At 49.2% G+C, this 27729-nt stretch overlaps 2 protein-coding genes across 3 annotated transcripts in view; both read left to right on the forward strand.

Moving 5' to 3' along the window:
* LOC115119617 (receptor-type tyrosine-protein phosphatase epsilon-like) overlaps positions 1-27729 on the forward strand; it is a 188299-nt gene that overhangs the window by 14388 nt on the left and 146182 nt on the right. The window lies entirely within an intron of this gene.
* Positions 22961-27729, forward strand: part of LOC135573608 (basic proline-rich protein-like) — a 21599-nt gene continuing 16830 nt past the window's right edge. The window contains exon 1 of the mRNA XM_065022870.1: positions 22961-23187. Coding sequence (XP_064878942.1) covers positions 22961-23187 — 227 coding nt within the window. The remainder of the gene's footprint in view (positions 23188-27729) is intronic.

Consider the following 27729-nt stretch of genomic DNA (forward strand, 5'->3'; position numbering starts at 1 on the left):
AATCATGCATTGTGGATAGAGCAGCTTGCTATGGAGCAGAAAAAACTGTAGTTCAGTGAGTTGTTTACATGTGATGGGAAGACAGGTGTAAGAGATGTGTGGGGAGAGAGCGAGAGAGGGTGGAGGAGGAGGCTTGGACGCGCTCGGCATCTTGTTATGACATCACTATCTGAATTAGGCAAAAAAATTATACCTACGGAAGAACGGCTTCTAATGGAGGAACTTTGAATTTCTGAACTTCAGAATTGGCTTAACGTTGTACCAGAGCTAGCTAGCTAACAAGCTAACATGCTAACAAGCTTGTGTGGGCAGAGCGGCACCAGAATTAAAAACACCTCTTACGTTTTTTTAGTTAATAAGTGCAATGTGAAATGTGATAACGATAGTATCTCTAACTAGCATTGAAAAAGTGAATCCATTCTTTAATTTAAAATCTCTCTCCCCCCATCTTCTGAATCACACTTGTTGTAACATCAGTAGTCTACAGCTATGTTATGGAGGGGGAGGGGCTTTTAACGTCAGTAGTCTACAGCTATGTTATGGAGGGGGAGGGGCTTGTAACGTCAGTAGTCTACAGCTATGTTATGGAGGGGGAGGGGCTTGTAACGTCAGTAGTCTACAGCTATGTTATGGAGGGGGAGGGGCTTGTAACATCAGTAGTCTACAGCTATGTTATGGAGGGGAGGGAGCTTGTAACGTCAGTAGTCTACAGCTATGTTATGGAGGGGAGGGGCTTGTAACGTCAGTAGTCTACAGCTATGTTATGGAGGGGGAGGGGCTTGTAACATCAGTAGTCTACAGCTATGTTATGGAGGGGAGTGGCTTGTAACGTCAGTAGTCTACAGCTATGTTATGGAGGGGAGGGGCTTGTAACGTCAGTAGTCTACAGCTATGTTATGGAGGGGGCTTGTAACGTCAGTAGTCTACAGCTATGTTATGGAGGGGGGGGGCTTGTAACGTCAGTAGTCTACAGCTATGCTTTGGAGGGGAGGGGCTTGTAACATCAGTAGTCTACAGCTATGTTATGGAGGGGAGGGGCTTGTTACGTCAGTTGTCTACAGCTATGTTATGGAGGGGGAGTGGCTTGTTACGTCAGTTGTCTACAGCTATGTTATGGAGGGGGATGGGCTTGTAACGTCAGTAGTCTACAGCTATGCTTTGGAGGGGAGGGGCTTGTAACATCAGTAGTCTACAGCTATGCTTTGGAAGGGGAGGGGCTGTAACGTCAGTAGTCTATAGCTATGTTATGGAGGGGAGGGGCTTGTTACGTCAGTTGTCTATAGCTATGTTATGGAGGGGAGGGGCTTGTAACGTCAGTTTCTGAGGGGAGGGGCAGGTAGGCTACACACACATACACTGGCAAAGATGTTCAGCTGTCAGGCAGACACTGGAAGACGTTTCTGACTGACAGAGAGAGGGCTTTGCATATACGCTCTTTGTTGCCTTTTTTTGTGGGACTAGAACAAAAATACCCCGGAACATAGAAGAACTGTATTAACCGATTCCCATGCTTTAAAAAAATAACGGTTCTGTTCCCAGAACAGAATAGATCACTTTCATTCCCAGTTCTGATTCTGTTCCTTAAATTTGTTTGTTATTGTCCGGTTTTCGGTTCTTTTCCCTGAACCGGTTCCGTCCCACGTTACGTACCAACAGCTGCAAATTCATATAAAACCACATGTTTTGAAGTTAATTTTCCTTGCTCTGTAGAACAATATTATCATGAATCTAGCAAATACGTTTTGTGGGTCAGAGAGCAGTATTTATTTAGTTTCATAGCACAAATGTATGTTAGCGTGTTTCTCAGACTGGCTTTAGCCACGGATGGAGCAGGCCTGTCCTGGCAAGTGCAGAGGATTGGTGAATCTGTTAGGAGTGAACTGCTAGCGCAACAGCTGAAATGGTAAAAATAAATTAAAAAATGACTCCAGCTTTAAATTGATCATCCAGATTAGCTGTTAGCTTTTGTTTTGTTGTCATCTAATACTAACAGTATTCTATCATCCTCTCATCTAATACTAACAGTATTCTATCATCCTCTCATCTAATACTAACAGTATTCTATCATCCTCTCATCTAATACTAACAGTATTCTATCATCATGACAATATGGTACTACAGAGAAGAGAGGTTTGGGATAGGAGGAGGACAGGAGTGGAGAGGTTTAGGAGAGGAGAGGAGAGAAGTGGAGAGAGGAGAGGAGGAGGAGAGGAGTGGAGAGGTTTAGGAGAGGACAGGAGAGAAGAGGAGTGGAGAGAGGAGAGGAGAGGAGGAGGAGAGGAGAGGTTTAGGAGAGGACAGGAGAGAAGAGGAGAGAGGAGAGGAGAGGAGAGGAGAGGAGGAGGAGAGGAGAGGTTTAGAAGAGGAGAGAAGAGGATAGGGGAGAGGAGTGGAGGGGAGAGGAGAGGAGTGGAGAGGAGTGGAGAGGTTTAGGAGAGGAGAGGACAGGAGAGAAGTGGAGAGAGGAGAGGAGAGGAGAGGTTTAGGAGAGGAGAGAAGAGGATAGGGGAGAGGAGTGGAGGGGAGAGGAGAGGAGTGGAGAGGAGAAGAGGAGGAGAGGAGTGGAGAGGAGAGAGGTTTAGGAGAGGAGAGGTGTGGAGAGGTTTAGGAGAGGAGAGGAGGAGGAGGGGAGGGGAGAGGAGAGGGAGAGGAGGAGAGGGAGTGGAGAGGTTTAGGAGAGGAGAGGAGAGGAGGGGAGAGAGGAGAGGAGAGGAGAGGAGGAGGAGAGGAGAGGTTTAGGAGAGGAGAGAAGAGGATAGGGAGAGGAGAGGAGGGAGAGGAGAGGAGTGGAGAGGAGTGGAGAGGTTTAGGAGAGGAGAGGACAGGAGAGAAGTGGAGAGAGGAGAGGAGAGGAGAGGAGGAGAGGAGGAGGAGAGGGAGAGGTTTAGGAGAGGAGAGAAGAGGATAGGGGAGAGGAGTGGAGGGGAGAGGAGAGGAGTGGAGAGGAGTGGAGAGGAGAAGAGGAGGAGAGGAGTGGAGAGGAGAGAGGTTTAGGAGAGGAGAGGTGTGGAGAGGTTTAGGAGAGGAGAGGAGAGGAGTGGAGGGGAGAGGAGAGGAGAGGAGGAGGAGAGGAGTGGAGAGGTTTAGGAGAGGAGAGGAGAGAAGAGGATAGGAGAGAGGAGAGGAGAGGAGTGGAGGGGAGAGGAGAGGAGTGAAGAGGAGGAGAGGAGTGGAGAGGAGAGGAGAGAGGTTTAGGAGAGGAGAGAAGAAGAGGAGAGGAGAGGAGTGGAGAGGAGAAGAGAAGAGGAGGAGAGGAGTGGAGAGGTTTAGGAGAGGAGAGGAGAAGAGAAGAGGAGGAGAGGAGTGGAGAGGTTTAGGAGAGGAGAGGAGGGAGAGGAGAAGAGAAGAGGAGGAGAGGAGTGGAGAGGTTTAGGAGAGGAGAGGTTTAGGAGAGGAGTGGAGAGGAGCGGAGAGGAGAGGAGAGGAGTGGAGAGGAGCGGAGAGGTTTAGGAGAGGAGTGGAGAGGAGAAGAGAAGAAGAGGAGAGGAGTGGAGAGGTTTAGGAGAGGAGAAGAGAAGAGAGGAGAGGAGTGGAGAGGAGAGAAGAGGAGAGAGGAGAGGAGTGGAGAGGAGAAGAGAAGAGGAGGAGAGGAGAGGAGTGGATAGGTTTAGGAGAGGAGAGGTGGATGACTGGATCTTTTAGGCAGACAGGGATAATAAAGCCTTGGTTGTATCACTACAGAAGCTGGAGACAGGGAGCGATGGAGGAGGCGGTACTGATGAATTATTTATGTCTGGCCAAAGCACCCAATTTCCGTTTCATTCTTTCAGAGGGAGTGGGAGAAGGGGGAGAGGAGAGGAGAGGAGAGGAGGGGAGGGGAGAGGAGAGGAGGGGAGGGGAGGGGAGGGGAGAGGAGAGGAGAGGAGAGGAGGGGAGAGGAGAGGAGAGGAGAGGAGAGGAGAGGAGAGGAGAGGAGAGGAGGGGAGGGGAGGGGAGGGGAGGGGAGAGGAGAGGAGGTGAGGGGAGAGGAGAGGTGAGGAGAGGAGGGGAGATGGGAGGAGGGGAGGGGAGGAGGGGAGGGGAGAGGAGAGGAGAGGAGAGGAGAGGAGAGGAGAGGAGAGGAGGGGAGGGGAGAGGAGAGGAGAGGAAAGGAGGGGAGGGGAGGGGAGGGGAGGGGAAATGAGAGGAAGGGAGGGGAGAGGAGAGGAGGGGAGGGGAGAGGAAGGGAGAGGAGAGGAGAGGAGAGGAGAGGAGAGGGAGAGGAGAGGAGGGGGGAGGAGAGGAGAGGAGAGGAGAGGAGAGGAGAGGAGGGGAGGGAAATGAGAGGAGAGGAGAGGAGAGGAGAGGAAGGGAGGGAGAGGAGAGGGAGGGGGAGGGGAGAGGAAGGGAGAGGAGAGGAAGGGAGAGGAAGGGAGAGGAGAGGGAAGGGAGGGGAGAGGAGAGGAGAGGAGGGGAGGGGAGGGGAGAGGAGAGGAGAGGAGAGGAGAGGGAGAGGAGGGGAGGGAGGGGAGAGGAGAGGAGAGGAGAGAGAGGAGAGGAGGGGAGGGGAGGGGAGGGGAGAGGGAGAGGAGAGGAGAGGAGAGGAGGGGAGGGGAGAGGAGAGGAGAGGAGAGGGAGAGGAGAGGAGAGGAGAGGAGAGGAGGGGAGGGGAGGAGAGGAGGGAAGGGGAGGGGATAGGGGAGGGGAGGGGATAGGAGGGGAGAGGAGAGGAGAGGAGGAGAGGAGAGGGAGAGGAAGGGAGAGGAGAGGAGGAGAGGGGAGGGGAGAGAAGGGGAGAGGAGAGGAGAGGACAGGAGAGGAGAGGAGAGGAGAGGGGGAGGGGATAGGAGGGCCAGGAGAACATGCCCTGCATCCTGACGAAGCTCGAGGCTGCTGCCAGGAGAGGAGAGGAGAAGTGAACCAGGAGAACATGCCCTGCATCTTGATGATACTGGAGGCTGCAGCTGTGGTTAGGAAAGGGGAGCCAGGAGAGGAGTGGAGGGGAGGGGAGAGGAGGCGAGAGGAGGGGAGATGAGGAGAGGAGAGGAGGGGAGAGGAGGGGAGAGTATGTGGTGTGATGTGGAGAGGAGGCAAGAGGAGGGGAGATGAGGAGAGGAAAGGAGGGAGAGGAGTGGAGTGGAGGGGAGAGGAGGGGAGAGTATGTGGTGTGATGTGGAGAGGAGGCAAGAGGAGGGGAGGAGAGGAGAGGAGGGGAGAGGAGTGGAGGGGAGAGGAGAAGATCATGCTTGTGTTGTTGTTAGCATGTTTGCTAACCTTGGTTCCTCTCAGCAGTTGACCATGTGTTAGCATGTTGCTAACCCTGGTTCCTCTCAGCAGTTGAACATGTGTTAGCATGTTGCTAACCCCGGTTGCTCTCAGCAGTTGGCCATGTGTTAGCATGTTGCTAGTGCTGGTTCCTCTCAGCAGTTGACCATGTGTTAGCATGTTGCTAACCCCGGTTCCTCTCAGCAGTTGGGCCGTGTGTTAGCATGTTGCTACCGCTGGTTCCTCTCAGCAGTTGACCATGTGTTAGCATGTTGCTAACCCCGGTTCCTCTCAGCAGTTGGGCCGTGTGTTAGCATGTTGCTACCGCTGGTTCCTCTCAGCAGTTGACCATGTGTTAGCATGTTGCTACCGCTGGTTCCTCTCAGCAGTTGGCCATGTGTTAGCATGTTGCTACCGCTGGTTCATCTCAGCAGTTGGCCATGTGTTAGCATGTTGCTAACCCCGGTTCCTCTCAGCAGTTGGCCATGTGTTAGCATGTTGCTACCGCTGGTTCATCTCAGCAGTTGGCCGTGTGTTAGCATGTTGCTAGCGCTGGTTCCTCTCAGCAGTTGACCACGTGTTAGCATGTTGCTAACCCAGGTTCCTCTCAGCAGTTGACCATGTGTTAGCATGTTGCTAACCCTGGTTCCTCTCAGCAGTTGGCCGTGTGTTAGCATGTTGCTACCGCTGGTTCCTCTCAGCAGTTGGCCGTGTGTTAGCATGTTGCTAACCCCGGTTCCTCTCAGCAGTTGGCCGTGTGTTAGAAGTCGACCACAGTGTGAATGGTAACTGAGACGGTTATTGACAGACACACGGCTCGTAGGACAGCACGGACCCCTCTGTGTGCCTCTGTCTGCTCGGACAGAAACCGTTCACTTCTTTGAGGGACGGGACTTGTTTACAGGGATTTGAATCTGTTGTGACCATGATGAAAGTTATGACCAGTAGAGGTACTATTACTCCTTGGTTGGCATAGTGAGTGTTGATTCGTTTGCCTCAGGGTTGATTATGTAGGTTAGCTGTTATGTGCTTAAACATCTGTTGTATCATAGTACTGTTTGTCCCTGTCTATTGCTGTGAGGCAGCTAGGGAAGGTCCAGGAAGACAAGCGATGATCTAACCTCTGAGTCGGAGTGGAGGAGGAGTGGGAGTGGAGGAGTGGGAGTGGAGGAGGAGTGGGAGTGGAGGAGGAGGAGTGGAGGAGGAGTGGGAGTGGAGGAGGAGTGGGAGTGGAGGAGGAGGAGGAGTGGAGGAGGAGGGGAGTGGAGGAGGAGTGGGGAGGGAGGAGTGGGAGTGGAGGAGGAGGAGGAGTGGAGGAGGAGGGGAGGGAGGAGTGGGAGTGGAGGAGGAGTGGGAGTGGAGGAGGGAGGGAGGGAGGAGGGGAGTGGAGGAGGAGGGGAGTGGAGGAGGAGTGGGAGTGGAGGACGAGGAGGAGGGGAGGGAGGAGGAGTGGGAGTGGAGGAGGAGGGAGTGGAGGAGGACTGGGGAGTGAAGGAGGAGTGGAGGAGGAGTGGGAGTGGAGGAGGAGGGGAGGGAGGGTGGGAGTGGAGGAGGGAGTGGAGGAGGAGGGGGAGTGGAGGAGGAGGGAGGAGGAGTGGGAGGGAGGAGGAGTGGGAGGGAGGGAGTGGGAGGGAGGAGGAGTGGGAGGGAGGAGGAGGAGGGAGGAGGAGTGGAGGAGGAGGGAGGGAGGAGGAAGGGAGTGGAGGAGGAGTGGAGTGGAGGAGGAGGGGAGTGGAGGAGGAGGAGGAGGGGAGTGGAGGAGGAGTGGGAGTGGAGGAGGAGGAGTGGGAGTGGGAGGAGGAGTGGGAGTGGAGGAGGAGTGGGAGTGAAGGAGGAGTGTAGGAGGAGTGGGAGGGAGGAGGAGGGGAGGGAGGAGTGGGGAGGGAGGAGGAGGAGGAGGAGGGGAGTGGAGGAGGAGTGGGAGGGAGGAGGAGTGGAGGAGGAGGGGAGGGAGGAGGAGTGGAGGAGGAGTGGGAGTGGAGGAGGAGGGGGAGTGGAGGAGGAGCGGGTGTGGAGGAGGAGCGGGAGTGGAGGAGGAGTGGGAGGGAGGAGGGATTGGAGGAGGGGAGGGAGGAGGAGGAGTGGGAGTGGAGGAGGAGGGGAGGGAGGAGGGGAGGGAGGAGGAGTGGGGAGGGAGGAGTGGGAGTGGAGGAGGAGGGGAGTGGAGGAGGAGCGGGAGTGGAGGAGGAGCGGGAGGGAGGAGGGTGGGAGTGGAGGGAGTGGGAGTGGAGGAGGAGTGGGGAGGGAGGAGTGGGAGTGGGAGGAGGGGAGGGAGGAGAGGGGGAGTGGAGGAGGAGTGGGAGTGGAGGAGGAGTGGGAGTGGAGTGGGAGTGGAGGAAGGTGCCGTCCCTGGAAAAATCAATCAATCAAATGTATTTATAAAGCCCTTCTTACATCAGCTGATATCTCAAAGTGCTGTACAGAAACCCAGCCTAAAACCCCAAACAGCAAGCAATGCAGGTGTAGAAGCACGGTGGCTAGGAAAAACTCCCTAGAAAGGCCAGAACTCTAGGAAGAAACCTAGAGAGGAACCAGGCTATGAGGGGTGGCCAGTCCTCTTCTGGCTGTGCCGGGTGGAGATTATAACAGAACATGGCCAAGATGTTCAAATGTTCATAGATGACCAGCAGGGTCAAATAATAATAATCACAGTAGTTGTCGAGTCAGCACCTCAGGAGTAAATGTCAGACGCACGCTCGTGCCCGGTCTAGTCAGCGTGTAACGCTCTCTGTGATCTGAGGGGGTGGGGAGGGGGGGGTCTAGGAGAGAGATCTCTCTTTTACCCTGGTCAACTAGGAGGGGTGGGAGTGGGGGAGTACAGTACTGTGTGTGTGAGTGTGTGCACGTTAACATCTTGCTTCTACTCGGGACGCTTGCGTCTCAACTAGAGCTCTGGAAATGCAAATGCGCTACGCTAAATGCTAATAGTATTAGTTAAAACTCAAACGTTCATTAAAATACACATGCAGGGTATTGAATTAAAGCTACACTCGTTGTGAATCCAGGCAACAAGTCAGATTTTTAAAATGCTTTTCGGCGAAAGCATGAGAAGCTATTATCTGATAGCATGTAACAATACACTACAACACAAAAGACCCGCAGGGGATGTAAACAAAATAATTAGCATATTCGGCGCTACACAAACCGCACAATAAAATAGAAAACATTCATTACCTTTCACCATCTTCTTTGTTGGCACTCCTAGATGTCCCATAAACACTATTGGGTCTTTTTTTCGATTAAATCGGTCCATATATAGCCTAGATATCGTTATATGTAGACTGTGTGATCAAGGAAAAAAACAGCGTTTCATAACGTAAAGTCATTTATTTAAATTCAAAAAGTCGACGATAAACTTTCACAAAACACTTCGAAATACTTTTGTAATGCAACTTTAGGTATTAGTAAACGTTAATAAGCGATAAAATTCATCAGGAGGCGATGTAAAAATCATTAGCTGTCCGTCTGGAAAAATGTCCGGCTAGAAACTCAACCAAAATATCCGGTCCTAGACCTGAAGAAATGCGCTGCCTTGCATGTGTTTGACCAAGAAAAAACTCGTAGGCAAATGACAAGACTCTAGACACCGTGTGGAAGCTGTAGGTACTGCAACCTCAGTCAATTAATTGTGGTTCACCTTTATCAATGGGTTCAAGTAGCGCAGCAATATATTTTTCCATTTTCAGTGATCAGTTTTTCCTGTGCTTTTCGATGTAAATGCCATTCTGGTAAAGCCACAGCAGTGATTTAACCAGTTTTATAAACGTCTGAGTGTTTTCTATCCACACAGACTAAGCAAATGCATATACTATATTCCTGGCATGAGTAGCAGGGCGCTGAAATGTTGCGCGATTTTTAACAGAATGTTCAAAAAAGTAGAGGGTAGAAGCAAGAGGTTAAAATGTGTGTGTCTGTGTGTGTGTTTGTTTGTGTGTGTGTGCATGTTCACATGAATGTGTGCATGTTAGTATGTGTGTGTCTGTGTGTGTGTGTGCGTGTGTGTATGTGTGTGTGTGTGTCTGTGTGTGTGTGTGTGTGTATGTGTGTGTGTGTGTGTGTGTGTGCGTGTGTGTGTGTCTGTGTGTGTGTGTGCGTGTGTGTATGTGTGTGTGTGTACGTGTGTGTATGTGTGTGTGTGTGCATGTGTGTGTGTGTTTGTTTGTGTGTGTGCATGTTCACATGAATGTGTGTGTAAGTGTGTGCACGTTAGTATGTGTGTGTCTGTGTGCGTGTGTGTGTGTGTGTGTGTACATGCGTGTGTGTGTGTGTCTGTGTGCGTGTGTGTGTGTGTGTGCGTGTGTGTGTGTGTGTGTGTACATGCGTGTGTGTGTGTGTCTTTAACCACGGGGTCTCTTCACTCTCTATCTTTATCTGAGCATCTGTAACTGAACAGGAAGACAAATATACACCGGAGACAGACCGGATAGTCAGGATATTTACAACTCTGGGAAACTGGCCTCCTCTGTGTTTCCATTATCTATCACAATGAACAGTTTGTCATCCTACCAAAGATTATATAGTCAAGCATTAGAACATGAAAACACACGTGTCCTAGACTAAGGAGTCAGTTATAGTCCTAGACTAAGGAGTCAGTTATAGTCCTAGACTAAGGAGTCAGTTATAGATCTAGACTAAGGAGTCAGTTATAGTCCTAGACTAAGGAGTCAGTTATAGATCTAGACTAAGGAGTCAGTTATAGTCCTAGACTAAGGAGTCAGTTATAGTCCTAGACTAAGGAGTCAGTTATAGTCCTAGACTAAGGAGTCAGTTATAGTCCTAGACTAAGGAGTCAGTTATAATCCTAGACTAAGGAGTCATTTATAGTCCTAGACTAAGGAGTCAGTTATAGTCCTAGACTAAGGAGTCAGTTATAGTCCTAGACTAAGGAGTCATTTATAGTCCTAGACTAAGGAGTCAGTTATAGTCCTAGACTAAGGAGTCAGTTATAGTCCTAGACTAAGGAGTCAGTTATAGTCCTAGACTAAGGAGTCATTTATAGTCCTAGACTAAGGAGTCAGTTATAGTCCTAGACTAAGGAGTCATTTATAGTCCTAGACTAAGGAGTCAGTTATAGATCTAGACTAAGGAGTCAGTTATAATCCTAGACTAAGGAGTCAGTTATAATCCTAGACTAAGGAGTCAGTTATAGTCCTAGACTAAGGAGTCAGTTATAGATCTAGACTAAGGAGTCAGTTATAGTCCTAGACTAAGGAGTCAGTTATAGTCCTAGACTAAGGAGTCAGTTATAGTCCTAGACTAAGGAGTCATTTATAGTCCTAGACTAAGGAGTCAGTTATAGTCCTAGACTAAGGAGTCATTAACGGTACGACTTGATTAGGGTAGTGTCAACAACGCAGCTAGCCTACCCCAGCAGTACTCTATCATTTTAATCATTTTAGTCAATTAGATTCTTGCTACGTAAGCTTAACTTTCTGAACATTCGAGACGTGTAGTCCACTTGTCATTCCAATCTCCTCTGCATTAGCGTAGCCTCTTCTCTAGCCTGTCAACTATGTGTCTGTCTATCCCTGTTCTCTCCTCTCTGCACAGACCATACAAACGCTCCACACCGCATGGCCGCAGCCACCCTAATCTGGTGGTCCCAGCGCGCACGACCCACGTGGAGTTCCAGGTCTCCGGTAGCCTCTGGAACTGCCGATCTGCGGCCAACAAGGCAGAGTTCATCTCAGCCTATGTCTCCCTCCAGTCCCTCGACTTCTTGGCTCTGACGGAAACATGGATCACCACAGACAACACCGCTACTCCTACTGCTCTCTCTTCGTCCGCCCACGTGCTCTCGCACACCCCGAGAGCTTCTGGTCAGCGGGGTGGTGGCACCGGGATCCTCATCTCTCCCAAGTGGTCATTCTCTCTTTCTCCCCTTACCCATCTGTCTATCGCCTCCTTTGAATTCCATGCTGTCACAGTTACCAGCCCTTTCAAGCTTAACATCCTTATCATTTATCGCCCTCCAGGTTCCCTCGGAGAGTTCATCAATGAGCTTGATGCCTTGATAAGCTCCTTTCCTGAGGACGGCTCACCTCTCACAGTTCTGGGCGACTTTAACCTCCCCACGTCTACCTTTGACTCATTCCTCTCTGCCTCCTTCTTTCCACTCCTCTCCTCTTTTGACCTCACCCTCTCACCTTCCCCCTACTCACAAGGCAGGCAATACGCTCGACCTCATCTTTACTAGATGCTGTTCCTCCACTAACCTCATTGCAACTCCCCTCCAAGTCTCCGACCACTACCTTGTATCCTTTTCCCTCTCGCTCTCATCCAACACTTCCCACACTGCCCCTACTCGGATGGTATCGCGCCGTCCCAACCTTCGCTCTCTCTCCCCCGCTACTCTCTCCTCTTCCATCCTATCATCTCTTCCCTCTGCTCAAACCTTCTCCAACCTATCTCCTGATTCTGCCTCCTCAACCCTCCTCTCCTCCCTTTCTGCATCCTTTGACTCTCTATGTCCCCTATCCTCCAGGCCGGCTCGGTCCTCCTCCCGCTCCGTGGCTCGACGACTCATTGCGAGCTCACAGAACAGGGCTCCGGGCAGCCGAGCGGAAATGGAGGAAAACTCGCCTCCCTGCAGACCTGGCATCCTTTCACTCCCTCCTCTCTACATTTTCCTCCTCTGTCTCTGCTGCTAAAGCCACTTTCTACCACTCTAAATTCCAAGCATCTGCCTCTAACCCTAGGAAGCTCTTTGCCACCTTCTCCTCCCTCTTGAATCCTCCTCCCCCTCCCCCCCTCCTCCCTCTCTTCAGATGACTTCGTCAACCATTTTGAAAAGAAGGTCGACGACATCCGATCCTCGTTTGCTAAGTCAAACGACACCGCTGGTTCTGCTCACACTGCCCTACCCTGTGCTCTGACCTCTTTCTCCCCTCTCTCTCCAGATGACATCTCACGTCTTGTGACGGCCGGCCGCCCAACAACCTGCCCGCTTGACCCTATCCCTCCTCTCTTCTCCAGACCATCTCCGGTGACCTTCTCCCTTACCTCACCTCGCTCATCAACTCATCCCTGACCGCTGGCTACGTCCCTCCCGTCTTCAAGAGAGCGAGAGTTGCACCCCTTCTGAAAAAACCTACACTCGATCCCTCCGATGTCAACAACTACAGACCAGTATCCCTTCTTTCTTTTCTCTCCAAAACTCTTGAACGTGCCGTCCTTGGCCAGCTCTCCCGCTATCTCTCTCAGAATGACCTTCTTGATCCAAATCAGTCAGGTTTCAAGACTAGTCATTCAACTGAGACTGCTCTTCTCTGTATCACGGAGGCGCTCCGCACTGCTAAAGCTAACTCTCTCTCCTCTGCTCTCATCCTTCTAGACCTATCGGCTGCCTTCGATACTGTGAACCATCAGATCCTCCTCTCCACCCTCTCCGAGTTGGGCATCTCCGGCGCGGCCCACGCTTGGATTGCGTCCTACCTGACAGGTCGCTCCTACCAGGTGGCGTGGCAAGAATCCGTCTCCCTCACCACGTGCTCTCACCACTGGTGTCCCCCAGGGCTCTGTTCTAGGCCCTCTCCTATTCTCTCTATACACCAAGTCACTTGGCTCTGTCATAACCTCACATGGTCTCTCCTATCATTGCTATGCAGACGACACACAATTAATCTTCTCCTTTCCCCCTTCTGACGACCAGGTGGCGAATCGCATCTCTGCATGTCTGGCAGACATATCAGTGTGGATGACGGATCATCACCTCAAGCTGAACCTCGGCAAGACGGAGCTGCTCTTCCTCCCGGGAAGGACTGCCCGTTCCATGATCTCGCCATCACGGTTGACAACTCCATTGTGTCCTCGTCCCAGAGCGCTAAGAACCTTGGCGTGATCCTGGACAACACCCTGTCGTTCTCAAATAACATCAAGGCGGTGGCCCGTTCCTGTAGGTTCATGCTCTACAACATCCGCAGAGTACGACCCTGCCTCACACAGGAAGCGGCGCAGGTCCTAATCCAGGCACTTGTCATCTCCCGTCTGGATTACTGCAACTCGCTGTTGGCTGGGCTCCCTGCCTGTGCCATTAAACCCCTACAACTCATCCAGAACGCCGCAGCCCGTCTGGTGTTCAACCTTCCCAAGTTCTCTCACGTCACCCCGCTCCTCCGCTCTCTCCACTGGCTTCCAGTTGAAGCTCGCATCCGCTACAAGACCATGGTGCTTGCCTACGGAGCTGTGAGGGGAACGGCACCTCACTACCTCCAGGCTCTGATCAGGCCCTACACCCAAACAAGGGCACTGCGTTCATCCACCTCTGGCCTGCTCGCCTCCCTACCACTGAGGAAGTACAGTTCCCGCTCAGCCCAGTCAAAACTGTTCGCTGCTCTGGCCCCCCAATGGTGGAACAAACTCCCTCACGACGCCAGGACAGCGGAGTCAATCACCACCTTCCGGAGACACCTGAAACCCCACCTCTTTAAGGAATACCTAGGATAGGATAAAGTAATCCTTCTCCCCCCCTTAAAAGACCTAGATGCACTATTGTAAAGTGGCTGTTCCACTGGATGTCATAAGGTGAAAGCACCAATTTGTAAGTCGCTCTGGATAAGAGCGTCTGCTAAATGACTTAAATGTAAATGTATTTATAGTCCTAGACTAAGGAGTCAGTTATAGATCTAGACTAAGGAGTCAGTTATAGTCTTAGACTAAGGAGTCAGTTATAGATCTAGACTAAGGAGTCAGTTATAGATCTAGACTAAGGAGTCAGTTATAGTCCCAGACTTAGGAGTCAGTTATAGTCCAAGAGGAGAGTGAGGGACAGAAAGAGGAATGGGAGGAACAGAGAGAAGAGAGGGAGAGAGAGGAGAGTGAGGGACAGAAAGAGGAATGGGAGGGACAGAGAGAGGAATGGGAGGAACAGAGAGAGGAGAGGGAGAGAGAGGAGAGGGAGAGAGAGGAGAGGGAGGGACAGAGAGAGGAGAGGGAGGGAGAGAGAGAGGAGAGGGAGAGAGGGGAGAGGGAGGGAGAGAGAGAGGAGAGGGAGAGAGAGGAGAGGGATGGAGAGAGAGAAGAGTGAGGGACAGAAAGGAGAATAGGAGGGACAGAGAGAGGAGAGGGAGGGACAGACAGAGACTTGGTCTCCTGACTGAGCCTGTCTGTCTGTCTGTCTGATGGGGGTTGGTAGCTGACCAGTCTCAGGTCTGTCTGTCTGTCTGTCTGTCTGTCTGTCTGTCTGTCTGTCTGTCTGTCTGTCTGTCTGTCTGTCTGTCTGTGAACTTGGTGATTCACAAACAAAGCTTAAAGGCCAATGATTAAGGCCAAAATGTCAAGCTTTTAATAGATTCTTAAATAAAATAATATGTTTTTAATGGTGAGAAAGTGTTTCTCCTTTTTCCTTTTCAGTGTTGAAGTACCTCGAGTTACGTTGGTTGAGCGCTCTCCATTTCTGTCCGTTAGTCACAAACAAACACATACATACGAGGCTTTGTGCTGTCGTGTCGACTCGTATGACCGTTGTCATGACGTTGCTAATACGGCACTAGCAGATCTGGGACCAGGGCTAACTGATCTATTCCTGTTGTGTAGCCTGCTATCACACCAAGCAGCTGTGGCCCGGCAGGGGGGCCAGTTAGCCGCTTAGCCTAGCTAGCCAGCCGGGGAAAGAAAGGATGTCTTCAGGCCTTCAGCAGACTCATGAGAACAGACTAGTTGGAGTCGGCTTCCTTCCTGTTTAGCCACGGTGACACACAATGGCTGAATAGTTTCTCATTGCAGGGCTACTTAACAGTAGAGTTCTGTGCTACTGTTGTCCTGAGAAACAGGACAGCAGAGCTCTCCTGTGGTTCATCTGATGGTTTCTGTTATTCACGGTGGCCTGTTACTGCGATCCCTACTGAACGTGATGACACCTTTTTCCTATGTAGGCCAATGGAGTTTTCCTTTTTCCTATGTAGGCCTATGGAGTTATCCTTTTTCCTATGTAGGCCTATGGACTTTTTCTGTTTCCTATGTAGGCCTATGGACTTTTCCTGTTTCCTATGTAGGCCTATGGAGTTTTCCTGTTTCCTATGTAGGCCTATGGACTTTTCCTGTTTCCTATGTAGGCCTATGGAGTTTTCCTTTTCAGTCGGATTGACCTCCTCCATTTTTACATCCTGTTACTGTTTAGTTACCGTGATGGCTGTCATGTTCCACGAGAGTCAAAAACAAAGGAGGAAATAGAGAGTTGTTTTGATAGTTTCCACGCCCTCTATTTCCTTCCTCCTGTCAGGTTTGAGCAGTAGAACACTTGCTCTAGGCCTCACACAGCGTAGCATTGTCCCACAGTATTATCCCACAACATTATCCCACAACATTATCCCACAACATTGTCCCAACAGTATTATCCCACATTATTATCCCACAGCATTATCCCACAACATTATCCCAACAGTATTATCCCACATTATTATCCCACAGCATTATCCCACAACATTATCCCACAGCATTATCCCACAACATTTTCCCACAGCATTATCCCAACAGTATTATCCCACAACATTGTCCCACAGCATCGTCCCACAGCATTATCCCACATCATTATCCCACATCATTATCCCATCGCATTATCCCACAACATTATCCCACAGCATTATCCTACAGCAATATCCCAACAGTATTATCCCACAGCAATATCCCACAGCATTATCCCACAGCATTATCCCACAGCATTATCCCACAGCATTATCCCACAGTATTATCCCACAGCATTATCCCACAGTATTATCCCACAGCATTATCCCACAGTATTATCCCACAGTATTATCCCACAGCAATATCCCACAGCATTATCCCACAACATTATCCCACAACATTGTCCCACAGCATTATCCCACAGTATTATCCAACCGCGTGACATCCACTATATAACTGGTTATTGTTTAAATACAGAAAGGGGGTTGGGAAGGATGGAGTACACTGTGAATGGAGGGAGAGAGATTTGGAGACAGGAGAGAAACAGGGGGAGAGAGATTGTGAAACAGGAGAGAAACAGGGGGAGAGAGATTGGGAGACAGGAGAGAAACAGGGGGAGAGAGATTGGGAAACAGGAGAGAAACAGGGGGAGAGAGATTGGGAGACAGGAGGGAAACAGGGAGAGAGATTGGTAGACAGCAGAGAGAGATTGGGAGACAGGAGGGAAACAGGGGGAGAGAGATTGGTAGACAGGAGAGAGAGATTGGGAGACAGGAGGGAAACAGGGAGAGAGATTGGGAGACAGCAGAGAGAGATTGGGAGACAGGAGGGAAACAGGGAGAGAGATTGGGAGACAGCAGAGAGAGATTGGGAGACAGGAGGGAAACAGGGAGAGAGATTGGGAGACAGGAGGGAAACAGGGGGAGAGAGATTGGGAGACAGGAGGGAAACAGGAAGAGAGAGATTGGGAAACAGGAGGGAAACAGTGGGAGAGAGATTGGGAGACAGGAGTGTGTGTGTGTGTGTGTGTGAGAAAGTCAAGCTACATGACCATGGCCGTGCCACCACAACCAGCGTCGGTGAAGATGAAACATAGCAGAGAAGAGAGGAAACCACGTGTGGTGTTGGTGCCTCAACACTCTCCCAGATTCCCACACGATGAAGTGGACTATTAAAAAGTATATTTTCATTTGCATGTGATGCGCCCAATTGGGCAGAGCTCAGATTTGATTGCTGTGGTGCCTGGGAGTTTTAGGATTCCTCCTCTCAGGTCCAATGGCGGTTGGTTGCCAAGGAATGATATGGGTGTAACCATGGAGATTGATATTTATATTCTGTCTACGTTTTAATTCTGGGTCTAACTATGTGGTGTTTCAGTTGGTCTTTCTGATGAATTGATGTGTTTTTTTGCGTGGGTTTTGACTCGATGTGACTCACAACCTGGATTCAGTCTTATGTAGCACAATTTGAATTTGAATTTTTATTTTATTTTTTACACTGGATAAAAGTAGAGACTCAGAGCTAGAAAATGTTTTTTCATTCACTCAATTGTTGAGGAACAACGGGAAAGTAATTCTGCTTTGAACACTGATAAACTTGTAAACTCACTTTTTGAGAAAAGTTCCTTTGTCTGTTTTGGTATCTACTGTAGTGGAGAGCTCTTCTTTGTCTGTTTTGGTATCTACTGTAGTGGAGAGCCCTTCTTTGTCTGTTTTGGTATCTACTGTACTAGAGAGCTCTTCTTTGTCTGTTTTGGTATCTACTGTAGTGGAGAGCTCTTCTTTGTCTGTTTTGGTATCTACTGTAGTTGAGAGCTCTTCTTTGTCTGTTTTGGTATCTACTGTAGTGGAGAGCCCTTCTTTGTCTGTTTTGGTATCTACTGTAGTGGAGAGCTCTTCTTTGTCTGTTTTGGTATCTACTGTAGTGGAGAGCTCTTCTTTGTCTGTTTTGGTATGTACTGTAGTGGAGAGCTCTTCATTGTCTGTTTTGGTATCTACTGTAGTGGAGAGCTCTTCTTTGTCTGTTTTGGTATCTACTGTAGTGGAGAGCTCTTCTTTGTCTGTTTTGTTTTGTAGTGGAGAGCTCTTCTTTGTCTGTTTTACTGTAGTGGAGAGCCCTTCTTTGTCTGTTTTGGTATCTACTGTAGTTGAGAGCTCTTCTTTGTCTGTTTTGGTATCTACTGTAGTGGAGAGCTCTTCTTTGTCTGTTTTGGTATCTACTGTACTAGAGAGCTCTTCTTTGTCTGTTTTGGTATCTACTGTACTAGAGAGCTCTTCTTTGTCTGTTTTGGTATCTACTGTAGTGGAGAGCTCTTCTTTGTCTGTTTTGGTATCTACTGTACTAGAGAGCTCTTCTCTGTCTGTTTTGGTATCTACTGTAGTGGAGAGCTCTTCTTTGTCTGTTTCGGTATCTACTGTAGTTGAGAGCTCTTCTTTGTCTGTTTTGGTATCTACTGTAGTGGAGAGCTCTTCTTTCTCTGTTTTGGTATCTACTGTAGTTGAGAGCTCTTCTTTGTCTGTTTTGGTATCTACTGTAGTAGAGAGCTCTTCTTTGTCTGTTTTGGTATCTACTGTAGTGGAGAGCTCTTCTTTGTCTGTTTTGGTATCTACTGTAGTGGAGAGCTCTTCTTTGTCTGTTTTGGTATCTACTGTAGTGGAGAGCTCTTCTTTGTCTGTTTTGGTATCTACTGTAGTGGAGAGCTCTTCTTTGTCTGTTTTGGTATCTACTGTAGTGGAGAGCTCTTCTTTGTCTGTTTTGGTATCTACTGTAGTGGAGAGCTCTTCTTTGTCTGTTTTGGTATCTACTGTAGTTGAGAGCTCTTCTTTGTCTGTTTTGGTATCTACTGTAGTAGAGAGCTCTTCTTTGTCTGTTTTGGTATCTACTGTAGTAGAGAGCTCTTCTTTGTCTGTTTTGGTATCTACTGTAGTAGAGAGCTCTTCTTTGTCTGTTTTGGTATCTACTGTAGTTGAGAGCTCTTCTTTGTCTGTTTTGGTATCTACTGTAGTGGAGAGCTCTTCTTTGTCTGTTTTGGTATCTACTGTAGTTGAGAGCTCTTCTTTGTCTGTTTTGGTATCTACTGTAGTGGAGAGCTCTTCTTTGTCTGTTTTGGTATCTACTGTAGTGGAGAGCTCTTCTTTGTCTGTTTTGGTATCTACTGTAGTGGAGAGGTCCTCTTTGTCTGTTTTGGTATCTACTGTAGTTGAGAGCTCTTCTTTGTCTGTTTTGGTATCTACTGTAGTAGAGAGCTCTTCTTTGTCTGTTTTGGTATCTACTGTAGTGGAGAGCTCTTCTTTGTCTGTTTTGGTATCTACTGTAGTGGAGAGGTCCTCTTTGTCTGTTTTGGTATCTACTGTAGTGGAGAGCTCTTCTTTGTCTGTTTTGGTATCTACTGTACTAGAGAGCTCTTCTTTGTCTGTTTTGGTATCTACTGTAGTGGAGAGGTCCTCTTTGTCTGTTTTGGTATCTACTGTACTAGAGAGCTCTTCTTTGTCTGTTTTGGTATCTACTGTAGTGGAGAGGTCCTCTTTGTCTGTTTTGGTATCTACTGTACTAGAGAGCTCTTCTTTGTCTGTTTTGGTATATACTGTAGTGGAGAGGTCCTCTTTGTCTGTTTTGGTATCTACTGTACTAGAGAGCTCTTCTTTGTCTGTTTTGGTATCTACTGTAGTGGAGAGGTCCTCTTTGTCTGTTTTGGTATCTACTGTAGTGGAGAGCTCTTCTTTGTCTGTTTTGGTATCTACTGTACTAGAGAGCTCTTCTTTGTCTGTTTTGGTATCTACTGTAGTGGAGAGCTCTTCTTTGTCTGTTTTGGTATCTACTGTACTAGAGAGCTCTTCTTTGTCTGTTTTGGTATCTACTGTAGTGGAGAGCTCTTCTTTGTCTGTTTTGGTATCTACTGTAGTGGAGAGGTCCTCTTTGTCTGTTTTGGTATCTACTGTACTAGAGAGCTCTTCTTTGTCTGTTTTGGTATCTACTGTAGTGGAGAGCTCTTCTTTGTCTGTTTTGGTATCTACATTTACATTTAAGTCATTTAGCAGACGCTCTTATCCAGAGCGACTTACAAATTGGTGCGTTCACCTTAAGACATCCAGTGGAACAGCCACTTTACAATAGTGCATCTAAATGTTTTAAGGGGGGGGGGGGGGGGGGGTGAGAAGGATTAGAGAGCTCTTCTTTGTCTGTTTTGGTATCTACTGTAGTGGAGAGCTCTTCTTTGTCTGTTTTGGTATCTACTGTAGTGGAGAGCTCTTCTTTGTCTACAGCCATTCAGCATCGTTCACAGCCTCTTAAGCTTTAGCCCCACCCATTCAGCATCGTTCACACCCTCTTAAGCTTTAGCCCCACCCATTCAGCATAGTTCACACCCTCTTAAGCTTTAGCCCCACCCATTCAGCATCGTTCACACCCTCTTAAGCTTTAGCTCCACCCATTCATTATCGTTCACACCCTCTTAAGCTTTAGCCCCACCCATTCAGCATAGTTCACACCCTCTTAAGCTTTAGCCCCACCCATTCAGCATCGTTCACACCCTCTTAAGCTTTAGCCCCAACCATTCAGCATCGTTCACACCCTCTTAAGCTTTAGCCCCACCCATTCAGCATAGTTCACACCCTCTTAAGCTTTAGCCCCACCCATTCAGCTGCTTTTGTATGTTGGCCGTCTGACACGCTTAGAGGTCGGCCGTTTGACACGCTTAGAGGTCGGCCGTCTGACACGCTTAGAGGTCGGCCGTCTGGCACGCCAGCGGTCCACGGCAGGAGTGGGATCCAACTCCTCGACAGAAGGCCCCTCCAGGCTGATCCTCATCAGGTCTTCGGTGGTGGAGATCACAAGGCAGTTCCTTGTGGAATTGTTAATATCAGGTTCTGCTCAGAGAAGCCTCTCTCACACCGGGAGGCTGAAAATGGGCAGCACCAGCATAATCTGCACCAACTCCAGTATGTTGTAGGGAAAAGATAATATCTTTCCATTTCATTTAAACTCTAAACTTATCAAAACCAACCATAGGATACCATACATGACCACTCAGGACTGTTAGTCGACCTTGTGATCGTGCCTGTAGGGGTCCTTTGTCAACATGGTCTCCCCACAGGCCACTGTAGGACTTGTCCTTGTGATCGTGCCTCTAGGGGTCCTTTGTCAACATGGTCTCCCCACAGGCCACTGTAGGACTTGTCCTTGTGATCGTGCCTGTAGGGGTCCTTTGTCAACATGGTCTCCCCACAGGCCACTGTAGGACTTGTCCTTGTGATCGTGCCTCTAGGGGTCCTTTGTCAACATGGTCTCCCCACAGGCCACTGCAGGACTTGTCCTTGTGATCGTGCCTGTAGGGGTCCTTTGTCAACATGGTCTCCCCACAGGCCACTGTAGGACTTGTCCTTGTGATCGTGCCTCTAGGGGTCCTTTGTCAACATGGTCTCCCCACAGGCCACTGCAGGACTTGTCCTTGTGATCGTGCCTGTAGGGGTCCTTTGTCAACATGGTCTCCCCACAGGCCACTGCAGGACTTGTCCTTGACATTGTGGCTGACCAGGATTTTCAGTCTCTTGCCACTCTTCCTGGATTACAGCCATGTTGCACCCCGATCTGCAGGGATGAACAGAGCAAGTGAGTTTGCAAAAATATGCAGTTTGCAAACATAACATCGTCTCATATGGATGATGAGCTGTGCCTAGTTTTCCCCAGACATAGCACTTCGCATTCAGGACCTCATTTTTTTCATTGTGTCTCATCAGACCACAGAATCTTTTGTCTTTATGCTCTTTAGTCCGTCATGTACCTTTTTCACAAACTCCAGGTGTGCTGTCGTGTACCTTTTTACAAACTCCAGGTGTGCCGTCATGTACCTTTTCACAAACTCCAGGTGTGCCGTCATGTACCTTTTCACAAACTCCAGGTGTGCCGTCATGTACCTTTTCACAAACTCCAGGTGTGCCGTCATGTACCTTTTTACAAACTCCAGGTGTGCCGTCATGTACCTTTTCACAAACTCCAGGTGTGCTGTCATGTACCTTTTCACAAACTCCAGGTGTGCCGTCATGTACCTTTTCACAAACTCCAGGTGTGCTGTCATGTACCCTTTTCACAAACTCCAGGCGTGCTGTCATGTACCTTTTCACAAACTCCAGGCGTGCTGTCGTGTACCTTTTTACAAACTCCAGGCGTGCTGTCATGTACCTTGTTCTCAGGAGTGGCTTCCATCTGGCCACTCTCCCATAAAGCCCAGATGGGTGAAATACTGTAGAGACTGTTTGACCTTCTGGAAGGTTCTCCTCTCTCAGCCATAATACTCTGTAGTTCTGTCAGAGTGGTCATTTGGTCCTTGGTTCTTGGTTTGAGAGTGTGAGCTGGAAGTTGGGCTGGAAAGTGAACCGCGTTCAGGGGATCCTTTCAAATCAAATCACATTTGTTTGTCACATACACATGGTTAGCAGATGTTAATGGGTCACATACACATGGTTAGCAGATGTTAATGGGTCACATACACATGGTTAGCAGATGTTAATGGGTCACATACACATGGTTAGCAGATGTTAATGGGTCACATACACATGGTTAGCAGATGTTAATGGGTCACATACACATGGTTAGCAGATGTTATTGGTCACATACACATGGTTAGCAGATGTTAATGGGTCACATACACATGGTTAGCAGATGTTAATGGGTCACATACACATGGTTAGCAGATGTTATTGGTCACATACACATGGTTAGCAGATGTTATGGGTCACATACACATGGTTAGCAGATGTTATGGGTCACATACACGTGGTTAGCAGATGTTATTGGTCACATACACATGGTTAGCAGATGTTATGGGTCACATACACATGGTTAGCAGATGTTAATGCGAGTTTAGCGAAATGCTTGTGCTTCTAGTTCCGACAATGCAGTAATAACCAACGAGTAATCTAACTAACAATTCCACAACTACTGTCTTATACACACAAGTGTAAAGGGATAAAGAATATGTACATAAAGATATATGAATGAGTGATGGTACAGAGCGGCATAGGCAAGATACAGTAGATGGTATCGAGTACAGTATATACATATGAGATGCGTATGTAAACAAAGTGGCATAGTTAAAGTGGCTAGTGATACATGTATTACATAAAGATGCAGTAGATGATATAGAGTACAGTATATATGTATACATATGAGATGAATAATGTAGGGTATGTAAACATTATATTAAGTGGCATTGTTTAAAGTGGCTAGTGATATATTTTTACATCAATTTCCACCATCAATTTCCATTATTAAAGTGGCTGGAGTTGAGTCAGTGTCAGTGTGTTGGCAGCAGCCACTCAATGTTAGTGGTGGCTGTTTAACAGTCTGATGGCTTTGAGATAGAAGCTGCTTGAGAGCTATGTGTTTGAGAGCTATGTGTTTGAGAGCTGTGTGTTTGAGAGATGTGTTTGAGAGCTATGTGTTTGAGAGCTATGTGTTTGAGAGATATGTGTTTGAGAGCTATGTGTTTGAGAGATATGTGTTTGAGAGCTATGTGTTTGAGAGCTGTGTGTTTGAGAGCTATGTGTTTGAGAGCTATGTGTTTGAGAGCTATGTGTTTGAGAGATGTGTGTTTGAGAGCTATGTGTTGGAATAACACAGAGACACACACACAGAGACACACACACAGAGACACAACACACACACAGAGACACACACACAGAGACACACAATGAAATGTCTGGCCATTTGTCTGTCTCCCATAAAAATATATGTAAGATTTCTCCATTGTATTTCCCTCCTTATCCTCAAATCGTTCTATTGGACAACGAATACATTGATTCTCACACTGAGAATCTGTCTTAATCATCGATTTTAAATCATCGATTTCTCTCACATCCTAACAAGCTCTCTTCCTAACACACCTGGAACCTCCTCTCGTCACCCTGCTGCTGAGTGGTCTGGATCTTCTCCGGCATGCCTCCTTGCCTTTTCCCTAAGCTTTAGTGCTTCCAGTCTGGTCACTGTCTTCCTCAGCTCTGACGTGGCCTTGGGGGAGGATCAGGTCATTCCTTAGCAGGATGAGGCTAAGTGAGGATAGCTCCTCAGCTCTGACGTGGCCTTAGGGGAGGATCAGGTCATTCCTTAGCAGGGTGAGGCTAAGTGAGGATAGCTCCTCAGCTCTGACGTGGCCTTAGGGGAGGATCAGGTCATTCCTTAGCAGGGTGAGGCTAAGTGAGGATAGCTCCTCAGCTCTGACGTGGCCTTGGGGGAGGATCAGGTCATTCCTTAGGAGGGTGAGGGCAGGCTAAGTGAGGATAGCGCCTCAAACGTGTCTGAGAGAGAATGGCAGAATACACACAAGAGTGCATTTTCCATTTCCTGCTTCATCTGTAGTGAGTAAATAAACAGCCACTTGTCAATTACTTGATTCTGAAAGTTCATTTGAGTGTTATATTAAATTTCTTGTGTTAAAACTGACCTTCTTTTCCCGCCCTTTGAACTTCCGCGGTTGTTTAAGCTACGGCCAGGTTCTCCATGTGTACTGGCCTTCATCAGCGGCAAGGTCCTTGTCTTCGTCTCGATGCCTTCCCCCGTCTCCCCCCCGCCCCTAGCAAATAAAACTAAATCGTAGAGGATTTGTTAGTTACAAACCTATGTGGCATACAGTGGACTGGGATTATATGCCCCCCCCCCTGCCTCTATCTCTGCAGGTGGTACATCACTCCCCCACGGTGACCCTTTTTCACGGAGGCACCATCTGCCCCGAAGGAGATGCCCCTCTTCATCCATTACCCTCTATCCTCCCTCTGGGGCAAACAACATGAAATGTGGCCTTGGTGGCATCCAAAACACCTGGAATGACAACACACAAAGAACAAAACAATTATACTAAAGTATTTCTGACAAACTAAATTACGAATAGTGATTAAACTTTACAACTTCGCACAAGAATAAAGCCTGTAAAGAGGAACACCTTGTCATTGGAGAGGGGAGCTCTCTAGGGTCTGTAAAGAGGAACACCTTGCCATTGGAGAGGGGAGCTCTCTAGGGCCTGTAAAGAGGAACACCTTGCCATTGGAGAGGGGAGCTCTCTAGGGCCTGTAAAGAGGAACACCTTGCCATTGGAGAGGGGAGCTCTCTAGGGTCTGTAAAGAGGAACACCTTGCCATTGGAGAGGGGAGCTCTCTAGGGTCTGTAAAGAGGAACACCTTGCCATTGGAGAGGGGAGCTCTCTAGGGTCTGTAAAGAGGAACACCTTGCCATTGGAGAGGGGAGCTCTCTAGGGTCTGTAAAGAGGAACACCTTGCCATTGGAGAGGGAGCTCTCTAGGGTCTGTAAAGAGGAACACCTTGCCATTGGAGAGGGAGCTCTCTAGGGTCTGTAAAGAGGAACACCTTGCCATTGGAGAGGGAGCTCTCTAGGGTCTGTAAAGAGGAACACCTTGCCATTGGAGAGGGGAGCTCTCTAGGGTCTGTAAAGAGGAACACCTTGCCATTGGAGAGGGAGCTCTCTAGGGTCTGTAAAGAGGAACACCTTGCCATTGGAGAGGGAGCTCTCTAGGGTCTGTAAAGAGGAACACCTTGCCATTGGAGAGGGGAGCTCTCTAGGGTCTGTAAAGAGGAACACCTTGCCATTGGAGAGGGGAGCTCTCTAGGGTCTGTAAAGAGGAACACCTTGCCATTGGAGAGGGGAGCTCTCTAGGGTCTGTAAAGAGGAACACCTTGCCATTGGAGAGGGGAGCTCTCTAGGGTCTGTAAAGAGGAACACCTTGCCATTGGAGAGGGGAGCTCTCTAGGGTCTGTAAAGAGGAACACCTTGCCATTGGAGAGGGAGCTCTCTAGGGTCTGTAAAGAGGAACACCTTGCCATTGGAGAGGGGAGCTCTCTAGGGTCTGTCTTGCCATTGGAGAGGGAGCTCTCTAGGGTCTGTAAAGAGGAACACCTTGCCATTGGAGAGGGAGCTCTCTAGGGTCTGTAAAGAGGAACACCTTGCCATTGGAGAGGGGAGCTCTCTAGGGTCTGTAAAGAGGAACACCTTGCCATTGGAGAGGGAGCTCTCTAGGGTCTGTAAAGAGGAACACCTTGCCATTGGAGAGGGGAGCTCTCTAGGGTCTGTAAAGAGGAACACCTTGCCATTGGAGAGGGGAGCTCTCTAGGGTCTGTAAAGAGGAACACCTTGCCATTGGAGAGGGGAGCTCTCTAGGGTCTGTAAAGAGGAACACCTTGCCATTGGAGAGGGGAGCTCTCTAGGGTCTGTAAAGAGGAACACCTTGCCATTGGAGAGGGGAGCTCTCTAGGGTCTGTAAAGAGGAACACCTTGCCATTGGAGAGGGAGCTCTCTAGGGTCTGTAAAGAGGAACACCTTGCCATTGGAGAGGGGAGCTCTCTAGGGTCTGTAAAGAGGAACACCTTGCCATTGGAGAGGGAGCTCTCTAGGGTCTGTAAAGAGGAACACCTTGCCATTGGAGAGGGGAGCTCTCTAGGGTCTGTAAAGAGGAACACCTTGCCATTGGAGAGGGGAGCTCTCTAGGGTCTGTAAAGAGGAACACCTTGCCATTGGAGAGGGAGCTCTCTAGGGTCTGTAAAGAGGAACACCTTGCCATTGGAGAGGGGAGCTCTCTAGGGTCTGTAAAGAGGAACACCTTGCCATTGGAGAGGGGAGCTCTCTAGGGTCTGTAAAGAGGAACACCTTGCCATTGGAGAGGGGAGCTCTCTAGGGTCTGTAAAGAGGAACACCTTGCCATTGGAGAGGGAGCTCTCTAGGGTCTGTAAAGAGGAACACCTTGCCATTGGAGAGGGGAGCTCTCTAGGGTCTGTAAAGAGGAACACCTTGCCATTGGAGAGGGGAGCTCTCTAGGGTCTGTAAAGAGGAACACCTTGCCATTGGAGAGGGGAGCTCTCTAGGGTCTGTAAAGAGGAACACCTTGCCATTGGAGAGGGAGCTCTCTAGGGTCTGTAAAGAGGAACACCTTGCCATTGGAGAGGGGAGCTCTAGGGTCTGTAAAGAGGAACACCTTGCCATTGGAGAGGGGAGCTCTCTAGGGTCTGTAAAGAGGAACACCTTGCCATTGGAGAGGGGAGCTCTCTAGGGTCTGTAAAGAGGAACACCTTGCCATTGGAGAGGGAGCTCTCTAGGGTCTGTAAAGAGGAACACCTTGCCATTGGAGAGGGGAGCTCTCTAGGGTCTGTAAAGAGGAACACCTTGCCATTGGAGAGGGGAGCTCTCTAGGGTCTGTAAAGAGGAACACCTTGCCATTGGAGAGGGAGCTCTCTAGGGTCTGTAAAGAGGAACACCTTGCCATTGGAGAGGGAGCTCTCTAGGGTCTGTAAAGAGGAACACCTTGCCATTGGAGAGGGGAGCTCTCTAGGGTCTGTAAAGAGGAACACCTTGCCATTGGAGAGGGGAGCTCTCTAGGGTCTGTAAAGAGGAACACCTTGCCATTGGAGAGGGAGCTCTCTAGGGTCTGTAAAGAGGAACACCTTGCCATTGGAGAGGGGAGCTCTCTAGGGTCTGTAAAGAGGAACACCTTGCCATTGGAGAGGGGAGCTCTCTAGGGTCTGTAAAGAGGAACACCTTGCCATTGGAGAGGGAGCTCTCTAGGGTCTGTAAAGAGGAACACCTTGCCATTGGAGAGGGGAGCTCTCTAGGGTCTGTAAAGAGGAACACCTTGCCATTGGAGAGGGGAGCTCTCTAGGGTCTGTAAAGAGGAACACCTTGCCATTGGAGAGGGGAGCTCTCTAGGGTCTGTAAAGAGGAACACCTTGCCATTGGAGAGGGGAGCTCTCTAGGGTCTGTAAAGAGGAACACCTTGCCATTGGAGAGGGAGCTCTCTAGGGTCTGTAAAGAGGAACACCTTGCCATTGGAGAGGGGAGCTCTCTAGGGTCTGTAAAGAGGAACACCTTGCCATTGGAGAGGGGAGCTCTCTAGGGTCTGTAAAGAGGAACACCTTGCCATTGGAGAGGGGAGCTCTCTAGGGTCTGTAAAGAGGAACACCTTGCCATTGGAGAGGGGAGCTCTCTAGGGTCTGTAAAGAGGAACACCTTGCCATTGGAGAGGGGAGCTCTCTAGGGTCTGTAAAGAGGAACACCTTGCCATTGGAGAGGGGAGCTCTCTAGGGTCTGTAAAGAGGAACACCTTGCCATTGGAGAGGGAGCTCTCTAGGGTCTGTAAAGAGGAACACCTTG

Source organism: Oncorhynchus nerka, linkage group LG10 (assembly GCF_034236695.1).
Source record: "Oncorhynchus nerka isolate Pitt River linkage group LG10, Oner_Uvic_2.0, whole genome shotgun sequence".
Lineage (NCBI taxonomy): Eukaryota > Metazoa > Chordata > Actinopteri > Salmoniformes > Salmonidae > Oncorhynchus > Oncorhynchus nerka.